General features: G+C 33.9%; 2 protein-coding genes across 2 annotated transcripts; both read left to right on the forward strand.

The window, feature by feature from the left end:
• Positions 1-4,261: 4,261 nt before the first annotated feature.
• LOC115962192 lies at positions 4,262-7,528 on the forward strand. Its single transcript, XM_031081086.1, has 7 exons — positions 4,262-4,319; positions 5,310-5,439; positions 5,574-5,765; positions 6,278-6,297; positions 6,463-6,754; positions 6,975-7,144; positions 7,371-7,528. Exons 1-7 carry the CDS (start codon positions 4,289-4,291, stop codon positions 7,526-7,528), a joined length of 993 nt encoding a protein of 330 aa, XP_030936946.1. The 5' UTR covers positions 4,262-4,288.
• Positions 7,529-9,785: 2,257 nt separating this feature from the next.
• On the forward strand, positions 9,786-12,163 carry LOC115978015 (TNF receptor-associated factor homolog 1b-like). The gene is made up of 6 exons (XM_031100050.1): positions 9,786-9,851; positions 10,420-10,549; positions 10,693-10,862; positions 11,097-11,388; positions 11,607-11,773; positions 11,880-12,163. Exons 1-6 carry the CDS (start codon positions 9,818-9,820, stop codon positions 12,035-12,037), a joined length of 951 nt encoding a protein of 316 aa, XP_030955910.1. The 5' UTR covers positions 9,786-9,817; the 3' UTR covers positions 12,038-12,163.
• The last annotated feature ends 4,786 nt before the right edge of the window (positions 12,164-16,949 follow it).

Consider the following 16,949-nt stretch of genomic DNA (forward strand, 5'->3'; position numbering starts at 1 on the left):
CAATCTGGATCTTCTCAGTTCAAGTCCCAAGACAAAGGCAAGAGAGAATTCAAAGATGCTGGATAAAGCAATAATGTTCCTGTTGGGCCAAAGTGCTATAGATGTCAAGGATATGGACACATGAAGTAAGAATGTCCCACATATCTCAAATCCATTGGCAAGAGCAAAGCCCTAGCTACCACCTTGAGTGATACAAAACCAGAGGGAGATTTTGATGATAGTGATCAAGAGGGGATAGTGAGTGCTTTCATAGCTACCAATGAGGCTCCTGAGGAAGTAGTAGAACTAGTTAATGAGGAAGAAGAGCTTATGGAATCCAAGTTTGAGAAGATGGATGAACAAGATAACATCCACACTGCCTACTCTAAGCTGTATAAAGTTTCTGAGAAGCATGAGAAGCTTTACAGGTTAGCTACAAGGAAGCTAAGTGAAGTGGAGTTGGAATGAGAGGAACTCTCCACTAAGGTTGATAAAGCTAATCAAACCATCAGAGCACTAAGGTTTGAAAACAACTTTCTTGCTGAAAAGACCAAGAAACTGGATGCAAAATTGTTTCAAGTGAGAGCACCATTGGAAAGGACCTTAAGTGCAAGTTGGATGAAATGCTAAACTTTCAGAAGTTTGCATCTAACAAGACAAGTTTCGGGTATGATCATTCTCTCTCTTCTTGCAGTACATCTTCTAATGCTTTAAATAGAGTCATTTTTGTCCCCCCTGCTAATGATGATAACTGTGAGGTAACTAGAACTAAAACTGAAAATGTGAGTGAAGATAAAAATGATAAGGGAAAATCCATCCTAGGAGCACCCCCTAAGGTTCTTAAGAAAGAGACTAAGCAAAATAATCATCGCTCTACCAACAAGAAGTCTCAACCAAAGAAGCCACATTTCTACCATTACTATGGAGCAACCGAGCACACTTGTCCAAATTGCTATTAGTGGCTAGCCACTTAACAAAGTAATAGTGTGTCATCCTTTGGGAGACAAAATCAACTCCAACTCTCTTTAGCTCCTTCTGGAGAACTTCTTAAGGTTGTCATGTCTTCAGTGGATTCAACTCTCCTTTTTATCCATCTGAACAAAGGTTTATACAAAAGAAAGGTTCTCCATCCAGGTCTCCCATCTCAAAGGAAAAAGATTTCAAGTGATTCTTTCACATTCTTAATCTCACACATGGTTGTTTTGTTGTGGTTTGAGTCAGTCTAGTTTTTTATGTTTTTGTGTGTTTGAAAAATACAAAAACAATGTGTGTTTCTGTACATTGGTACTTGTGTACCTTGGATGGCCTTTGAAACAAAGTTTCTCAATTTTGTATCTCTTGTAGCTTAGATAAGCATCTTCATGCACAACTAAGCAATGTGAGTTTTGTGAATTGTTTATGTGATTTGTATGTTTTGGTTGATCTTTTATTATTCATATCTTTATCACTCTTTTTTATGGGAGGGACTAAAAATCCTAAGAGAAAGAAATAAATAACCATTTCACCACTAAAAGCCATCAATCATAAAACATCTGAATGCAATTCATAAAAGCCGTGCTCGGTAAGGTGTAGAACTTACACAGCAAAAACAGAATGTTTAGCTTACATAATTGAGTATTTCTTTTCTCTCTCTTATATGCCCATGCATGATATGCTTAAAAGAAAAAATATGCAAAGAACATGAAAAGCAAAAAGAATTAAAATGCTTTTAAAATGGTTGCAAGCGTGTTTCTAAGAGATGTGGGAGTTATATGATATACCTTAAAGGTGATGGTCCCAATCAAAAAATTATGATTGTGTGTGGATGTAATTGATCTTTTTATATTATTACTCTTCATATAGTAAATTGCTTATGCTCTCTTGCAAAAGTTTCACACACAACACGCGTACTCTTTGCTACTCTTGATACTATTGTACAGGTACAATGTGATTTGGCCATCACAAGGAATACATGTGGTAGTATATGCTCTCTAAACAGTCTAAACTTGTTTTTGAAAAATAAAATTGGTTAGACTTGTTTAGTGTGTTTTGATTTAGGAATGCTTTGCATCTAGAGTTGTTAACGTGTTTAAGTGCTTAACATGCTTCTTGGTTGCTTGTTTTGGTATCTATCTTGATTGCATTCATCTTTTGTTGTTTTTCCTCCTAGAAAAACCTTGTTTCAAGCTTCTCGATAGATGCTAGATACCTTCTCGATAGAAGCTCGATAGCACCTCGATACAAGTCTCTTCTATCAAGATTTTTAGGTTTTTTTTTTCGATACCTTTCGATAGATAGCTCGATCCATCGAGTCAATTCTTTGGAGTCTCTGTCTACTCGATACCTCCTCGATTTATCGAGAATTTTTTGCCACTGATACCTCCTCGATATCTCTCGATCTATCGAGTTTTTGTTCTCGATACCTTCTTAATTTATCAAGCTGCGTTTTTCTATATATATCTCAGGTCCGACCTAGTTTTGCTCAAACTCAAATATCTTGATCTCTCTCTCTTCTCTCTCAATCTAAACCCTTTCTTTTCACCAAAAACCTTTTCCATTCAAGATTTCAGCCTAATCCAAGCCTCATTCTCTTGGTACGTGTTCTAAATCTCATCTTTTTCTCTTTCTTCATGCATTTCATGCATTTTAGACCTAGATTTTCTCTTTTTGGAAAAAATTTTGGGTTTTTGAGTTTTCTATGAAATTTTTGGGTTGGGTTTTGTTGATTTGTTCTCACATGCTCATGCATTGCATTCTCTAGCATTATAATCATGTTTTCATGCATTCTAGGTTGTGTGCTTGATTTAACAATGTGAGTGTAGTAGTTTGGATTGGGTTTTTGTCCATGATGCAATTTGTTTTGCACGTAACATGCTCATGCATTATCATGCATTGCATTTTTTTTCTTCTTTCTTGAGCCTTGTCTTCTGTTGTGTTCTTATTTTCTTTTCTTCTCTATTTAGTTTCCTGTCTATGGCACCCAAGAAATTTGTCCCTTCTAAGAACCCGACCTCATGTCATGGTTTCTTTTTCTCTTCTTCTCTCTTCATTCCTAATTCCCTTAGGTTCCATGATGTGAAGGTCAAATAGGACTTCTATGAGAACTTTTTTGACTAGGAGATTCATTCGAAACACCAAGTCATTCTGTCTGATTTTCCAGACACTCCCCTTCCCGGTGTCTTTAGCTCTCGAGGTTGGGCTTCTCTATGTGAGATACCCAAGAGGTGTCCCAGTGTGTTCATACAAAAATCTACTCCATTATACATGCCATCGATACATCTGTGCCTAGGTTTACTATGGTATTCCGAAGCACACATCTCGTAGTCACCCTAGAGTTCATTTCCAAGGTACTATGTGTCCCTAGGGTAGATCGTCTGGACTACCCTAGTCACATTCATCTCCGTTCTATCCATCTTTCCATTTTCTCATATATATATATTCAATGTATGACGTCCAATAGCATATGTATGAACAATCAAGATAAAACATGTTCGTGGTTAAGACAATGAACAATAAGCGTTTAGCTGTAGATATCAAGGATGTCAATACCGTACCAGAGGCCGTATTGGTTTGGCCACCGGTACGATATATTTCGGATACCGGTCAATACCGGTATACCGTTTCGGGTTTACCGCTATTTTATATATTTAATATATGTATATATATACACACACACACACACACACACATACACACACAAAATCTCTATTTACCATAAAACAATACCTCAAAAATTCATGTTTACCATAAAACATTACTTCAATTAAGAACAAATAATTCATAGTTTTAAACTTTAACATCAACTAAAAAAAAAAAAAAAAAAGGTATATTTCATGTTTCAGTCCGGTATCCAATTACCGACCAGTACAGCCGGATTTCGCTGGTATGGTTGGTACGATGTCGATACGGCCGGTATTTTTTTCAGTACGAAATAGGGGGGTCGAGCATACCAGATTGCTAGCCGGTACGGTATATTCCGGCCAGTACGGTACGGAATCGATAATCTTGGTATATATAGCCCTGTGTGACTATGTCAAAGGAGATTGGAAAGGGTTTTATGTTTGCTAATTAGAATGCGTGGTCCTGGCTTTGTACGTTCTATAGTTTAAAATTTAAGGAAAGCACCTATAAGTAGAGAATGGATGCTTATTCCTTCGACAAAATGAAATCCTTCAAGGAAAGGATAACAGTGATCAACAGATATCCTTGGAACACTTTTCAGCTAGGAATAACACGGCTTCTCTCTCTGCCTTTATAAGCAGAAAAAATCCAAACTTATTGTTGTGAACGGCGTCTACACAGCTCTCGATCTCTGGTCAATTTCTTTATCATGGCCAATATTTTCTTCGATATCCCAGATGGTATACTATATATATCTTTATGTTCTTCTTAGTTTGTATGTGTCTTTTTAGTTTTTACATATTAAAGCATTATTTGCATGAATGAAATCCTTTGGCTAGTTTTATCACTCCTTTATGCTACTTAGCCCCGTATACGATTGCCACATATCAATTTAGAACACAAAACTAAAGGGTTTTTTTTTTTTTTTTTTTTTTTTTTTTTTATTTTTTTTTTTAAGCTAAATATTCAGTTTTTGAAAATTATTTTGTTAAAAATTCTCTATTGCAACTTATTCAATTATGTAGCATTTTTACGAACTTAACTTTCTCAAAATCGAGTTTAAAGTTGATCAACTTAATTTCCATAAAGTTGAGTTTTATACAATTTAGTAATATATGGCAAACTTGGAATTTGATTTTCTCAAACTCGAGTTCTATATTCTATTGAATTGCATAGGACTCAACTTTAGCAAATTGAGTTCCATGCTAAAACTCTCAACATTCAGAAAATTAAGTTTTGAAAAGAGGCGACATAACTAAATAAATTGCAAAAGAGGCTTTGTAACAAAGTAATATTCAAAAACAGAATATATATCAGCAAAAAATGACCAAAAGAAAATAATGCAAAAGAGTTAATGATTGGCTCCTTTATGAGATTGCAAATAAAATATATGTTTCTTATTTTTTTTGTAGTTCATTTATGAGACATTTTGATGTCCTTGGACTGAATCAGAATACTGTGATTTTCATTGGATTTTAAAAGAGATTGAGGAGTTCAATTTTTTATATGCTCATCTTAAAGAAACATTTATAAGGATTTTTTCATAACCTGATGTACTACTTTGCCATGGTGATAATAGGAGATGTCTTCTTATTTCACAACAAAGTTTGAATGTTGTAATGCACATGCACAAAACAAAAGAGGCTTTGCCATATTCCTTAAGATGTCTAAACAACCCTATTATATATATTTTAGCTCTTACCTCCTATGTTTGTGAACACAATTTGCAGACATTTCAAGGTCTACTTCAGATGCACCAACAATGCACTACACAGTCAAAATAAAATCATTTTCATTACTTGCAAAGAATTCAATGGAAAGATATGAAACGGGGGAATTTGAATCTGGAGGTTACAAGTGGTACATTTTCTTTTTCTCTGTTAATTTAATCTGTAGCAAGCCATAGCTACATTTTGATATGGGCACGGCCTTTCATTATCACTATCTTCATGTAATCGTTAAATTGCATCAACCAATTAAGGATTTTCTTTCAGGAAATTGGTTATCTACCCCAATGGAAACAAGAACAACAATGTAGACAAGCACATGTCTCTCTACTTGGCCATTGAAGCAGAAGATTTACGGCCTCCTGGTTGGGAAGTGCATGCAATTTTCCGATTTTTCTTGCATGATCAGATCAGGGACAACTACCTGACTATTGAAGATATCCACTCTTTGCATACTCAGTAAGTCTGAGGACGTAACCATTTTTTTTAATAACTTTTTTTATTTTCATATTTATTGACATGACTTTATAACAACAACAATAACAAAGACTTGGTTCAAAATATTTCGGGGTCGGTTATAAATCCTCAACAAACTAGTTATCACTTGTATTCTTTTCTTTTATTTTATTCTATCCGAAGTTATATTTTTTGTCATTTCCTTAATTGGCATATCATTTTTTACTAATACTTTTTTTTTAATTATGTTTTTACTACTTCTATTAATGTTATTTTCGGTCTTCTTCTACTATTTTTTCCTCTCTTAGCTTGAATAAACTTTTACTTTTAGCCCATACAACCCTTCTTCTTTTTTCTTCTTTTTCTTTTTTTTTTTTCTTTTTTTTTATTTTTTTTTTTATGGTTGCAAGTGGTTAACTCTCTAAATCAAACCTCAACTTTAACTTTTTTTCCTGGGAGCTAATGAAGCATTGTTTATGTATTCTTGTCTAGTTAACACATCTTCAATGTCTCAGTTTAATGATATTATCGAAGTGTATAAAATTTTCAGTTTTTTCGTCAACATTAAATGACAAATTATTTATTCTTTTTGTAAATTTGTTTTCCTTGATCACAATAAAAAATCTCAAACGTCTGTCTTATGCATATGTAAATCATTTGCTCTTTGCTAATTATTTTTGTCACATTGTATTTTCTATAGATACCAAAAAAAAGGAAAGGCTCTTTCGTGGAATAAAGCTTGAGTGGGGCTATGATAAAGTCATTCCTCTCAAAACTTTTAATGATGCCAGCAATGGATATCTTGTTGATGACACGTGTGTGTTTGGAGCTGAGGTCTTTGTTAGTAAGCAAAGAAGCATGGACAAAGTAGAGTGTCTAGCACTAATAAAGGATTCCATTACAAAAAAGTCTGTCATTAGATTCGATTACTACTCTGAGTTGACCGGAGAATCTCATTACTCAGCGCCATTCAATGTTGGAAATCATAAATGGTACTTATTTATGAATTATGATCAGCTTTCTTAGCTTTTCCCTACCCCTTAAGTGTTTGTGTGTGTGTGTGCGCAATAAATATCTTATACATCAGACATATATTATGCCTGTACTCACATCCTGGGATAGAAGTGCTATATATGCTGATTGTCAAATATATACGCATGAGACACCACAGGCTATATGTTGACAATACACCATTCATGCTGATTGTTGCAGGAAGATACGTATCTGTCCCATTGGAGAAGGCATTGGAATGGGTATCTATAATTCTCTGTATTTGGCTCTGGCTGATCCAAAAAGCCTTCTTCCTGGTATGAAAATTTTTGCGGACTTCACGTTGCGCATCCTGGACCAAGTATATGGGTGGAAGCATCAATATGCTAAACGTAATTGTCAGCTTCTGGTTTGTTTGTTTGTGTTTTTTCTTTGAGGATGTGATGCCATAAAATCAAGCTTTGATAAGACATCAGGGGGTATTAAATTATTAATTGTCAAGTTTTGAAACAAGATTTATAGGTGTTAACTTAAGATGTAGTATAGAACCACACGCACAACCATAAATGGGAATGGGGTTCTGAAAAGTAGCTAAGATCCTTCTTTTACTCTTTGCAGTTAGCAGATGGTTTAGTGCCTCAAGCCATGAGCATGGTTGGAACCGATTCATCTCAATCAGTTCTTCCAATCTGACCAACTTGGGTTTACTGAGGAGGGACACGATGTTGGTGGAAGCAGAGATCACTATCCTTGCCGTGGTTAATGCAACATCCTGAGTTTATCTGATATAAATTTGAAATCATATTATGTATATATGAATGATAGGGTTGCAGGCACTATGTGCATCAATCCAATTCCGAAATTTCCTTCACATACATTCTGCGTGGAAAATTACAATAAATGGTTTTTAATTTATACATTAATTTTGTGACTATATGACACGATAGAGTTGCCAATAAGCTCTAATTCAAATATCATCTCTTCTTCTTTTAACTTATCAAAACTCAAAAGTAATAAAAAGAGAGAAAGGGGAAACGTGCAAGGGTGAAAGACAGCAGCAGTGGAAGAGTATATCTAGCCACCACCATCATAAGATAAGTCAACAATTCTTGAACGGGATAAGAAAATTAAGTGAATCAACAAAACCTGATATAGGAATCATATTTTTCTTTTTAGAAACAAAAAAGGGTTGCAATGCAACACGAGGACCTCCTAGGAGGTCGTCACCCATCCTAATATTAATTATTCTCAAATATTTAGAAGTGTGATAATCTTAGATAAAATTTACATAAGCGCAATACTTTCTACTTTGTGATATAAATATGAACAAACTGGCTATCCTTAAGTTTAAAACTTGTAAGGCACAAACCGGCCACTGCATGCTCAAGTATAGTACTGTTATAGATATCAATTTTCAAATTCAATGTATGGATACTTATCATACTCATACTATTATAGTGCAATATTTGTATTGCACATTCTAACTTGTTCACTAAGAAAAGAGGAATTGAAATCTTATAAATAGATAATGTTATAAAGAATTTGTTGGCTTTAGTACAAGGCTTCTCCCTTCTGGGAAGAGGAAAAAAGTCATAGAATTGAGCATGAAACCAAGAGAGGAAAAAAAAAGTATATTCGCTTGCATGGTTGTGCAAGGAGAGAGATAATAAAGTTTGGGTTTTGTCGATAACATTTTTTCTAAGCACAAAAATCAAAGAGAATTTGTAAGGTTTTGATTAATGTTGCAAAGTGAAGAAAAGAAAACTAAGTGAGTGCAGTGCATGAGAAGAAGAAAAGTTAGATAGGGATAGCAACCAATAATGTGCCACTTAAAGCAAAGAGAAAAATTATTTTGTTTTGTGTTCTTAAAATTTAAAAGGTAAGTTTTCTAATTTATACCAGCTATAAAGCTATAAATTTTGAGGCTGGTAGTAAGTATAATTTTTGGACCATGAAAACATAAGATTAAATTTTGAGTTTGGTAGTAAGTATAATTTTTGGACCAAGTAAACATAAGATTCACTCGCAAAGTACAAATAATTTTAGTTACACAAGTAACATCAGTAAAATCAAATCAAATCAAATCTTATAGGGTAAGCCACAAGCAACTTATATCTTTAGATTCCAAATAATATTATAAATTTTAGGATAAAAAGCAAATTGTACTCTCTAAGTTTAATTGAAATTTGTTTAAGGTCTCAAACTTTACTTTCGTTCAATTCATCCTTTAAGTTTCAAATTTATTCAATTTAGGCATTCCATCTAATTCCGTTAAAAATTTGCTATTAAAAAAAAATTAAGGAATCATGTATTTTTTTCTGAAAATTTTTTTAAATTAATTTTATAGATTTTTTCATGTGAGAAATTTTATTTATTTATTCAAAAAATGTTTTTTATTATTTAATTTCATTTTTAACAGAAAATTTTTTTTAATGAAATTGGACCGAAAACCTAAATTGAATAAATTGAAACTTTTTTTTTTTGAGAAATAAATTGAAACTTAAATTGCTTAATTGAACAAAAATAAAGTTAGAGACATGATATGAATTTAAGCCAAATTCAAATGGTGTAATTTGCATTTTACCCTAAATTTTACTATGAACCAATGATGTGAAACATGATATTTTGACTATAAAAAAATATACATCTAAGTCTTTCACTTAGAAAAAAAAAAGTGATACTAATCATAGCATATAAATGAACAAATAAGGTAAACTACATGTAGTTGTTAAGATGGTGAACGACAAGCGTTTGGCTGTATATGACGTGGGGGAAATGGACAGCTCGAAATAAATATAAATATATATATTTATAATCTGCATTATATATTAAATATATAGAATGCGTGCTCCTATGTTATGTTATGTACGTTTCTTTAGTTTAAAATCTGAAGTTCACATCTACAAGCAGAGAATGGATGCTAATTCATTGGAAACTTTTTCAGCTAGGAATAATAGCTTCTCTTTCTCTCTCTCTCTCTCTCTCTCTCTCTCTCTCTTTATAAGAAAACAATCCAATCTTATTGTTGTTACGGGTATCTACACAGCTCTCTGCTCAATTTCATTATGATGGCCAATCTTATCTTCGATAACCAAGATGGTATACTATATATCTTTCTATTCTTCTGTGTTTGTGTGTCTATATATGTACATATCTTGAAAGCATTATTTGCATAAATGAGATTCTTTGACTAGTTAAATTACTCCTTTATGCTATTACTTAGCTCCTTTATCCAATTGCCACCATATCAATTAAGGACACAACAAAATAATGCAAACTGGGGGAGTTAAATTGTCTCATTTATGAGATTCCAAGTAAAATACATGTTTCTTAATTTTTCATAGTTCATTTCTGAGACAATTCGATGTCATTGGATTGAATCAGTACTTTACTGTGATTTTCATTGGATTTGAAAAATGATCGTGGAGTTCAATTAATCTTATATACTCTTCTTAAAGAAACATTTTTAAGGATTTTTTATTATAACTTGATGTACTAATTTGCCATGGTGGTAATTAGGTGATGTCTTCTTATTTCACAATAAAATTTGAATGTTGTAATGCACATGCACAAACACGAGGCTTTTTCATATTCCTTAAAATGTCCAAATAACCCAATCTTATGATCATCTCATTTTACCTCCTATGTTTGTGAACACAATTTGCAGACATTTCAAGATCTATTTCAGATGCACCACCAACTCATTACACAGTCAAAATACAATCATTGTCATTACTTGCAAAGAATTCAGTAGAAAGATATGAAACGGGGGCATTTGAATCTGGAGGTTACAAGTGGTACATTTTCTTTTTCCTTGTAAATTAAATCTAAAGCAAGCCATAGCTCTAATTTTTGAGTTTTGGTAGGGGCACGACCTTTCATTATCAGTATTTACATGTAATCGTTTGAATGTATCGATCAATTAAAGATGTGCTTACAGGAAATTGGTTATCTACCCCAATGGAAACAAGGTTAAGAATGCAAAGGAGCATGTCTCTCTCTACTTGGCAATTGAAGACGCAGATTCACTCCCTCCTGGTTGGGAAGTGCATGCAGTTTTTCGGTTTTTCTTACTTGATCAGATCAGGGACAACTACCTGATTATTCAAGGTATTCCAGTCTTTACTGTTAACCTATACACTTTTGTTTACTATAATATTATTGAAATTATTTCAGCGTACCAAATTTTAAGTTTTATTTTTCCTACATTAAATGACAACATATTTTTTCATTTTATAAATTTGTTTTCCTTAATCACTATAAACTCTCAACGCCTAAACACATGCAATTTTAAAGTATTTGCTATTTGCCAATTGTATTTTTGTTACATCGTATTGCCTATAGATACCACAAAAAAGGAAAAGCGCTTTCGTGGAATGAAGCTTGAATGGGGATTGGATAAAGCCATTTCTATTAAAGCTTTTAATGATGTTAGTGATGGATTTCTTGTTGATGACACGTGTGTGTTTGGGGCTGAGGTCTTTGTCTGTAAGGAAAGAAGCACGGGCAGAGGAGAATGTGTATCTCTAATAAAGGACGCCATTGCAAACAAGTATGTTTGGAAAATTGAGAACTACTCTAAGTTGAACGCAGAAAGTTATGACTCAAAGCCGTTCAATGCTGGAGATCAAAAATGGTATTTATGATTAGCCTTCCTGGTTTTTTTAGTATCTAATGCATTCGATATGTGCTTTTCTCTCATAGCGTGTAGGTCTTTGTTGTGTCATATTCACACATTGTGAGCCTATGAGAGAGATGATGCATTTATCAGATGTATACATCATATACATGAGATACTTTCTTGTATCTGGAGAGCTGAGGGAGGAATTATAGTTCAAATGCTGGTTTTTGCAGGAAGATACGTCTCTATCCCAGTGGAAAAGGCATTGGAATGGGCAGCCATATATCTCTATATTTGGCTCTGGCTGATCCAACGAGCCTTCCTCCTGGTTTGAAAATATATGCGGAATTCACATTGCGTATGCAAGACCAAATGTATAGCAGGCATCATTTTGGTAAAGGTAAATGTCAGCTAGCTTTTGTCATTTTATCAATTGTTAGGTTTTTCCTTTTTTTTTTAAGGGCCACAACCATAAATTAGCTATGACCTTTCTTTTAATCTTGCAGTTAGCCGCTGGTTCAGTGCCTCAAGCCAGGAGCTGGGTTGGTCGAGATTCATCTCAATCGGTTATATGAATCTGACGAACATGGGTTATCTGGTGAAGGACACTTGCTTGGTGGAAGCAGAGGTCACCGTTCATGCAGTGGTTAATGCACTGTCCTGAGTTTGTTGTACAAAATCATGTGTAAATTTGAATTGTATCTTCATTAAAGAAATTGTTTGACTTATGAATGATAGGGTTGCAGGCACTATGTGCATCAACCTATTTATTGGTTGTTTAAAATATCGGTTCTTGGTGTACTATATAATTTCATATTTTCTTTCTTATATTTCTCTCACATACCTCTTAGTTGAAAAATTATCCGGCCAAGAGGAAGAAGAAAAAGAAACCAATGTGAGGGGAAAATAGGTACTTTCCCATCTTAAACCTGATTTTCCCTCATTTTCTTCCTAATTTGGAGGGAAAACTCACTCTTCACAAAATGTGGGCCCGGAGAAAAAATTGTTTTCTCCTCCATTTTCCATCCTTCCAACCAAATGCACACACTATCATTTTCTCTCATATTTTTTTTTTTCTTCCTCATTTTCCATCCTTCCTATTTTCACCCCAACCAAACAGACTCGAAGAGTCTGTTTGGTTGGAGGAGTGGAAAAGTGAGAGGATGGAAAAATAGGAGGATAAAAAAGATTTGATTTTCTCTCATGTGTGTTTGGTTTGAGGGGTGGAAAAGTGGGAGGGTGGAAAACTTTTTTGTTTAGTTGGAGAGAAAAAGGGAATGATAAAAAATATAGTTTATATAAATTGACTATTATATCCTTATTATATAACAGTGGTAAAGTGAGAGGGGTAAGTGAGTGTAATAAAGTGGAGGTATTTGTGTAAAATGTATTTCTCATCACTTTTCCCTCTTTATTTTCCTTCAAATTTGGGAGGATAACAAAAGTGGGCCCAGGAGGGAAAACTTTCTCCCCTGTTTTTTGTCTCTCCTATTTTCTTTCCTCAACCAAATAGTGGAAAATAACATTTTCCACCCTATTTTCCTCTCCCTATTTTCCATCCTCTTCGTTTTCACCCCAACCAAACACACCCTAAGGGTCCATTTGGTTGGAGGAGTGAAAAAGTAAGAGGATAAAAAAAAAAATTAGCTCTCTTTCATTTGTATTTATTTGGGAGGATGGAAATGTGGAGAGATTAAAAAAAAAAAAACTTATTTGTTTGGTTGAGGGGGAAAAAAAAGATAAGATGATGGAAAATGATGTTAGTATAAATTTACAATTATATATGTCCCCATTAAATAAAACAAAAAAGTAACACTTTTTTTATTAAAAAAAATTTGTGTATGGACACTTCAAATTAAAAATAAATAAATAAATAGCACAAGCCAAAGGAAGATGAGCACCCAAAAAAAAAAAAACACTGTTGAGAAGTACAAGAAAAGCCAAAAACAAAAAAACAAAGGAGTAGAAAAAAATAAAGCGCAAGGGGCCAGAACGACACCCAAGAGAAAGAAATAAATAAATAAATAAGGCAAGAACAGCGCCCATGTGCAAGTGCACATAGACATTTTGGTCAACTCAAATTGAGCTTTCCTCCCCCTAAGTTTTTTTCCCATTTTAGGGAGAAAACATTTTGATAGACCCAAGGAGAAAATACCCTAACCCCACCACTTTTTTTCTCCTCCCCCCTTTCAACCAAACAACCACTTAAAATGCTATCTCTACACTTTTCTCTCCTCAATTTTCATTCCTCCCTAAAATCCCTCCAAATAAACATACCCTAAAGATAAAAGAGAACTGCTTAAGAAAGTGGAAGAACTGCCTCGATACAAGGCTCGATTCTTCCCTACTGATTGAGATTCATTAAACCTCGACACCACTTGATTGATTGAGCCATGAGACTGTAGAATTTTCTATTGTGACCCATGATGACTTGGGATTCATGCACTAGAGTTCCCAAAAATTTAAATACCATATTTTGAAGGACGAAGCCAGGACTATTGCTTTAGGGGGTACAAAATTGTACTCAATGCACAAAATTCTAAATTTTGTGGGGTTTAGGAGAGGTGATGGTTATTTTTAGCCTAAACTCTAAGTTTTTTAGAGGCTGATTGTTGGGTTAAAACCTACCGCCCATTGCTTTGGATGGAAGTTACTTACTATCACACTAAGGTTCGACCTCTAAAATAAAATGTATGGAAAAAAAATTAATCATTCTATAATCAGAAATATAGTAAAATTTAAAGCTAAATTAATATATTGAAAATTAAAACTAGCACATAATATTAAAAAAAATGTAAACAAAAAAAGGTATGAAATGATAATTTCTTAATACATTTCTACTCAATCATTTGTGATATATCTAAATGTAATTCAACATTCTTTTAAATTGCAACAATCATCTATGATTGATTCTGGACTAAATGTTACAATGATTTCTCTTTTAATGTACAAAATCGAATACTCCGTTATAAAATCATCTTTTATTATATTGCGAAAACTAGCTTTGACAATATTCATTATTGAAAATGCTTAGTTTATAATTGCAATAAAAACTGAAAAGATAAATAGAAATACAACTATTCTATAAAGGAATAGTATTAACCACAATTTTAGAATCATATTTATCATCATTATATGTCCAATATTCTTCTTACTAAAAAAAATTAGTGTTGTTAAGTTGAAAATTAAGACAATCAAACACACAGGAAAAAAAAAACACTTAGGTGGAAATGTAGCACATCACTTAAAATCTAAATTCTCAATCTTTTGACTTAATTTGGGTCCCAAACATCAAACTTATTGATTGTAATACTAAACACATATAAGTAAACTTTTTTAAATATACACACACTAATATATCATAAAACCTTTTTTTCAAAAAAAATTCCCCCGGGGGGGGGGGGGGGTGTAGAGAGAGACATATACCTCCATTCCATATCACCAAAAGGAAAAGCACTGTATACTTGGAGAAGTGGTTGTGACCTTGTGCACCGAGGGTTTTAAATTGAGTTGCTTTTTGGTTCATTGGAGATCAAGTTTTCCTGCAAAGACACTGCACCAACACTTTCAACAATCAAAAGATTTGATTGTGTGAAGTAAAACTTGGATTGGATATTTGTGCACCAAAAAGATTCACATGATAGAGTAATCCAATTGGATTAGAGCAGCATTCGAATAGCGTTAGTAATTTTACTGTAGGTAGTTACATTGGGATTGAGTCTATATGTATTCGTTGTAATTGTAATTTCAATTTTCACAGTGAATGCTTCAAGTTGGTGATGATCTTCAAACCACTTAGTGAGGTTTTCCTTATCGTAATCATATTGCTTGTGTTCAAATTTATTTTTTGTTGTACTTAGTTTTTGATAATATGGATGTGCCGATAAAAAATTAATTGAACTGTTGCATAATTAGCATAAATAATCAACTTGGGTAATTAATTAAAATTAATTAGGGTCAATTTCAACCCAACAATTATAACAAAATATTAGATAGAGCTATATCTCTTCGAGTGCTGGGCTAGTGTATAGTTACCCTAGTGCCGCCAACTTATTCATTCGCCTCGCCAAATGCTGTACTCAACCAATGTCTTCCGACTCCTACAATGTTATGCTCAACCATTGTCCTCTAACCCCTGTTTGTCGCTAACTGCGATCACCACCAACATTTATCTCGTTTATGCCATTATTGAGCCACTATTCCTCTGTCTTCGTTTTATAGCACTGGAGTAGCTATACTATGATAGCCATCATCTAGTCATTGGCGCAACCGTCCTCCAGCCATAGTAATCATACTTTGACCTCCATCCATCACTGATTGTCGTTAGTGTCTACTATTGCCAATAGCTATCTCGTGTTCCACTTCATGCCAAAACTAGTCCATTCTATATTTGATTTGGTCCTGCTTGTACTCTTATATGGTCACAGTTTCTTTCCATTAAAATACTCGAACTTCTACCTTGAGTTTGAGAGGGTGTGTTAGAGATATTCTATATTACTTCTACTATTATATTGTAGTTTTTGTATTACACACCAGGGTTAGTTTTTTTATATACCTCCAATTAAGTGTGTTGTAACACACAATTCAATATAGTAAATATGTATCCCTTCATTTCTCTTAGATGTGTGGGTCGGTTGTTAGGCTGGATCAGATTATTTTGCTTTTACTTCCTATCTCAACATTCTCCCTCTCACTTCTAGTCCCAATATATCAATTTTGACATGATACCAAAGGTATACCTCTCTTCAATTCTAACTAGTACAAGTTCAACTTGTGAGTTGTCTTCCTAGTTAAAATTACAAGTGAATAACCAACTCATTTGTTCATTCAATTGATTTGTGCCAATTGCATAAAGACTATTTATATTTTTCTCGTGTTAACACATTGTATGTGCGTTTGACCTTATCAATGCGCAAAAGCGATCCTAAGTGAGCCCTAAGAGCAGCCATGTAATCCCACCTCTCTCTCTCTCTCTCTCTCTCTCTCTCTCTCTCTCTCTCTCTCTCTCTCTCTCTCTCTCTCTCTCTCTCAAGGCTGAGTATTTCAAAGTGGAGGGAAGAGGGATCCTTGAGATGGAAGGCCTAGGCCAAGGATTTGGGCATGAACTTTGAGGCAATCAACAGAGAATGTCAATGCCAAAAGTCCATGTCCTTCCTTGGGCCACACAGGTATTTCCTCTTCTACTACTCATGGTTTTTGGTTTCTAGAAGAATAGTTTTTTTTGGAAGTAATCAATAAAATGATATGACGAGAATACATGTGTGAGTTAAGTCCTATATTGAATAATGTTAGGACATATGTGATTCAATGTTAGGAACATATGTCAATATGTATGTAATTGGCTAATCTTTTAACAAAACGCACTTTACTTGTAATTGGGTATATCTAGGATGTATTTAATACTTCAAGGAACAAGAGTTCAAATCTAGTATTGAAGTCATGCAAATCTGTCCAAGAAACAAGTGAAGAAGTGCTGATTTTTAAAAGCTCGATAGTTGCTCGACACCTCTCAACAACTAGGCTATCTATCGAGCTTTTCAGCTTCTTTTTATTGCAATCTCGATACCTCTCAATAG

Source organism: Quercus lobata, chromosome 2 (assembly GCF_001633185.2).
Source record: "Quercus lobata isolate SW786 chromosome 2, ValleyOak3.0 Primary Assembly, whole genome shotgun sequence".
Taxonomy (NCBI): Eukaryota; Viridiplantae; Streptophyta; class Magnoliopsida; order Fagales; family Fagaceae; genus Quercus; species Quercus lobata.